Source organism: Babylonia areolata, chromosome 27 (genome assembly GCF_041734735.1).
Source record: "Babylonia areolata isolate BAREFJ2019XMU chromosome 27, ASM4173473v1, whole genome shotgun sequence".
Classification (NCBI taxonomy): Eukaryota; Metazoa; Mollusca; class Gastropoda; order Neogastropoda; family Buccinidae; genus Babylonia; species Babylonia areolata.
Window position 1 is genome coordinate 40,000,740 of NC_134902.1, and position 5,000 is coordinate 40,005,739.

Genomic DNA, 5,000 nt, shown 5'->3' on the forward strand with positions numbered 1-5,000 from the left:
TCCTCGCCTTCTTCCGCTCGGCCAGTGACGTCATCATGAAGGTGCTGGGCTGGGTCGTGTGGTGAGTCAGCCCATGGGAGACATGCGTGCCCCCCGAAAACAGAGTATGGCTGCCAGGTGGTGCAGTGAGTTGTGGCGGCTGTCAGCCCACTGTGAGGCACCCTCCCCTCCCCCTTCACTACGCGAGTTCCCCTCCCCTCCACTGCACGTGTTGCAGTCCGTTGTACCTCCACTCCCCTCCCCTCCCCTCCCCTCCACGTGTTCCAGTCCCTTGTACCGTCCCTTGTACCTCCCCTCCACTACACGAGTTCCAGTCCCTTGTACCTCCCCTCCCCTCCCCCTCCCCTCCACTACACGAGTTCCAGTCCCTTGTACCTCCCCTCCCCTCCCCTCCCCACCACTACACGTGTTCCAGTCCCTTGTACCTCCCCTCCCCTCCCCTCCCCTCCCCTCCACTACACGTGTTCCAGTCCCTTGTACCTCCCCTCCCCTCCCCTCCCCTCCACTACACGAGTTCCAGTCCCTTGTACCTTCCCTCCCCTCCCCTCCCCTCCACTACACGTGTTCCAGTCCGTTGTACCTCCCCTCCCCTCCCCTCCCCTCCACTACACGTGTTCCAGTCCCTTGTACCTTCCCTCCCCTCCCCTCCCCCTCCACTACACGTGTTCCAGTCCGTTGTACCTCCCCTCCCCTCCCCCTCCACGTGTTCCAGTCCCTTGTACCTTCCCTCCCCTCCCCTCCCCTCCACTACACGTGTTCCAGTCCGTTGTACCTCCCCTCCCCTCCCCCTCCACGTGTTCCAGTCCCTTGTACCTTCCCTCCCCTCCCCCTCCCCTCCACTACACGTGTTCCAGTCCCTTGTACCTCCCCTCCCCTCCCCTCCACGTGTTCCAGTCCCTTGTACCTTCCCTCCCCTCCCCTCCCCTCCACTACACGTGTTCCAGTCCCTTGTACCTCCCCTCCCCTCCCCTCCACGTGTTCCAGTCCCTTGTACCTCCCCCCCCCTCCCCTCCACTCCACTACACGTGTTCCAGTCCCTTGTACCTCCCCTCCCCTCCCCTCCCCTCCCCTCCACGACACGGGTTCCTGTCCCTTGTACAGGCCGGGATTTGTACCTCGTCCTGCCCTCCTCTACATCTTGGTCTGGGAGCTGGTCTTTCTGGTGAGACGACAAACCGAGGTTCTAGCGTGCGTTGTTTAGCGCATGTAAAAGATCCCACGGTACGAAAAGGTGTGTCCCTGGAAAAAAGAAAAATATGTAAAACAAAACCCGCTTTGATAGCACAACAAACTGATACACTTGTGACTGAAAGTAAATGAATGGGTGGCGCTGCACTCTAGCTACACTCTCACTGGGGGACAGCCGCCCAAATTTCACAGAGAGAAATCTGTGACAAAAAGAGATATGCAGTACTCGCTGTTTGATGTTCTTTGCATTTTTGGGGGGTGGGAGTTTTTGTGTTTATTTGTTTGTTAATTTTCTTTGTCTGCTTGTTTGTTTGTTTTCCATTTTTGTGTATTTGTTTTGTTTTGTTTTGTTTTTCTGTACACATGTATCTTAAAAATGACAAAAATATGTTTAAGAAAACAGTTACTGCAATGCAATACAGTACAACCTCGTCCCCGAAAACGGGATGTGGTTGTCTACATTGTGTGGGGTAAAAACGGTCATGCACCTGAGAGCCCAGTCACGCATTCCAGTGAAGGTGGGAGGGGGAGCCGACTGACGCAGAAGGAGCAGATGCATACATCTGCTCAGAGGGTCGTGAAAATCGGTGCAGAATAAAATGGTTTTACAACCTGGTGAGAAACCCTTTACAATCAATGGCCGCAGGTCTTTGTTATTGTCAGTTACTTATGTGTGTGTGTGTGGAGTAAGGTGGGAAAGGTGTATGGGTAGTGAGTAGTGTGAACAGGGAGACGCCGGTGGGCGTGACCATGATTGATTCAGCCAGTGACTGACTTTCTCTGTGGACAGGGTGACACCGATGGGCGTGGCCATGATTGATTCAGCCAATCACTGTTCTCTGTGGACAGGGTTACGCCAGTGGGTGTGGCCACAATTGATTCAGCCAGTCACTGACTGTTTCTCTGTGGACAGGTTGACAACAGTGGGCGTAGCCACGACTGATTCAGCCAGTCACTGACTGTTTATCTGTGGACAGGGTTACACCAGTGGGCGTGGCCATGATTCAGCCAATCACTGTTTTTCTGTGGACAGGATGACGCCGGTGGGCGTGGCTAGTCTGGTGGCCCAGCCCCTCCTGCAGACAGCCCAGCTGATCCCGGCTGTCCAATCCCTGGGGCTGTTCTCGCTGACCGTCGTGACGTCACTGGGGGTCTATGGCCTGTTTGTCCTGCCGCTGTGCGTGTTCCTGCTGACCAGGCAGAACCCTTACGCTGTGATGACCGTCATGGGCAGGCCCCTTATGGTTGCCTTGGCCACGTGCAGCTCGTGCGTTTTGATATTGGATCTTTTGGGTAGGATGGGTGGGTGTTTACTGGGTGTTTGGCTGGGTGGTTACTGAGTGGGTGGGTGGGTGGGTGTTTAGTGGGTGGGTTGGTTGAATTGGTGGACATGCAGTTGGGTTTGTGGGTTGGTTAGGTGGACGGATATATGTGGGTGGTTGTTTTTGAGGGTGGTGGGTTTACTGGATGGTTGCTGGGTAGGTGGCTGGGTGGGTGGAATTTATGGTAGTGGGCTGGTTGGTTTAGTTGGTTGGCAGGTTGCTGGAGGAGGGGGGGAGGTAGAGGGGTAAGTAGGGGGGATTGGTTAGTTGTTGTTGTACCTCTAAGGAAGTGTTTGTACTGTCTTCTTGATTCTGTCAAAAATGTGGGTTTGTAAAACAACATGATCATCCCATTTATCTTTATTGTCACTGGCGCTTTGAAAGGTTCTTATTACCTGTCGAGCTTCGCGACTCTTGTCTATTTTACACTGCAACACAACACAACACAGTACACTATAACACAACACAATACACTACAACACAACACAGGACACCACACCAAATCACACCACACCATAACAAAACACACCACACTACAACATACCACACAACACAACACAACACAACACAACACCACTCCACAACACACCACAACACAACACAACAAACCACAACACAACACACCACATCACACACCACACACACCACGCACCACACACACCACACACCACACCACCCACACACACCACACCACACACACCACACCACACACACCACACCACACCACACAGTCACACCACACCACACCCCACACACCACACCACACCACACCACACTGCACCACACCACACAACACATACCACACCACACCACACACACACACCACACCACACCAAACCACTTCACACCACACCACATCACACCACACCAGATCACACCACATCACTCCACACACTACACCACACCATACACCACACCACACCACACCGCACCACACTACTCCACACACCACACCACACCACACCACACCACACCACACCACACCACCCACACTCACCACACCACCCACACCACACCACACCACATCACACCACACCACACCGCACCACACTACTCCACACACCACACCACATCACACCACACCACATCACACCACCCACACTCACCACACCACCCACACCACACCACCCACACCACACCACACCACATCACACCACACCACACACACAGACACACCACACCACATCACACCACACCACACCACACAGACACACCACACCACATCACACCACACCACACCGCACCACATCACACCACACACAGACACACCACACCACACCACACCACACCACACCACACCACACCGCACCACACCACACACACACAGACACACCACACCACATCACACCACACCACACCACACAGACACACCACACCACACCACACAGACACACCACACCACACCACACCACACCACCACACCACACACACCACACCACACCACACCACACACACCACACCACACAGATGCTGTGGGTGCAGGGCGGTGGCCATCCCAGACACGCTGCGCTCATTGGAGGAGCGGGGTCACGTGGACGGGCGAGTCACGCGCTTCGTCATCCCTCTGGCGGCTTCCATCAACCGGGACGGCTCCACGCTCTTCATCACCGTCTCCACCATCTTCATCGCTCAGCTGTCTGCTGTCCACGTGGATGCTGCCACCATCGTCCTCATCTCGTCAGCTGAATGGGGGATTTTTTATTTTTTCATTCAATTTATTCAGGGGAGTTTGCAGTCCCACTTTCGTGGCAGACCTTTCGTTGCTTAGCAGAGCGAGAAGCGGGTCATGTGAGGTCAAGGGCAGCCTATCACCGTGACTCATTTTCTTTTCTGAGTTTGCACTGCCTTTGTTCGGACGACTTTTCTTCGGTGGAGTTTGTAACAGGATCAGTTTGGTTAGGTAATGACAGATGTGACGGGAAACACGCTGAAAGGAAACACAGAAAACAAAAGCACACAATATGAAACCAAATAATTATAGCTTGTAAACTTGCGAAAATAGTCACCGACAGTGTTCAAAATGCTTTCGTCAGAATACACAATATGAAACCAAATAATTATAGCATGTAAACTTGCGAAAATAGTCACCGACAGTGTTCAAAATGCTTTCGTCAGAATACACAATATGAAACCAAATAATTATAGCATGTAAACTTGCGAAAATAGTCACCGACAGTGTTCAAAATGCTTTCGTCAGAATACATAATATGAAACCAAATAGTTATAGCTTGTAAACTTGCGAAAATAGTCACCGACAGTGTTCAAAATGCTTTCGTCAGAATACATAATATGAAACCAAATGATTATAGCTTGTAAATTTGCGAAAATAGTCACCGACAGTGTTCAAAATGCTTTCGTCAGAATACATAATATGAAACCAAATAATTATAGCATGTAAACTTGCGAAAATAGTCACCGACAGTGTTCAAAATGCCTTCGTGAGAATACATAATATGAAACCAAATAATTGTAGCATGTAAACTTGCGAAT

The 5,000-nt window shown here is 51.9% G+C and overlaps 1 protein-coding gene across 10 annotated transcripts in view; it reads left to right on the top strand.

Annotated features, from left to right (window-relative positions):
• Positions 1–5,000, top strand: part of LOC143301272 (excitatory amino acid transporter-like) — a 30,123-nt gene that overhangs the window by 18,748 nt on the left and 6,375 nt on the right. For 8 of the 10 annotated variants that reach the window (XM_076615436.1, XM_076615444.1, XM_076615445.1 and 5 more), the window contains 3 exons: positions 1–61; positions 2,222–2,455; positions 3,993–4,187. The exon at positions 1–61 is cut by the window's left edge and continues 66 nt beyond it. In XM_076615436.1, the coding sequence (XP_076471551.1) occupies positions 1–61; positions 2,222–2,455; positions 3,993–4,187 (490 nt within the window). Of the gene's footprint in view, positions 62–2,221; positions 2,482–3,992; positions 4,188–5,000 lie in introns of all 10 variants that reach the window. The other 2 variants (XM_076615437.1, XM_076615446.1) reach the window with 1 other exon arrangement.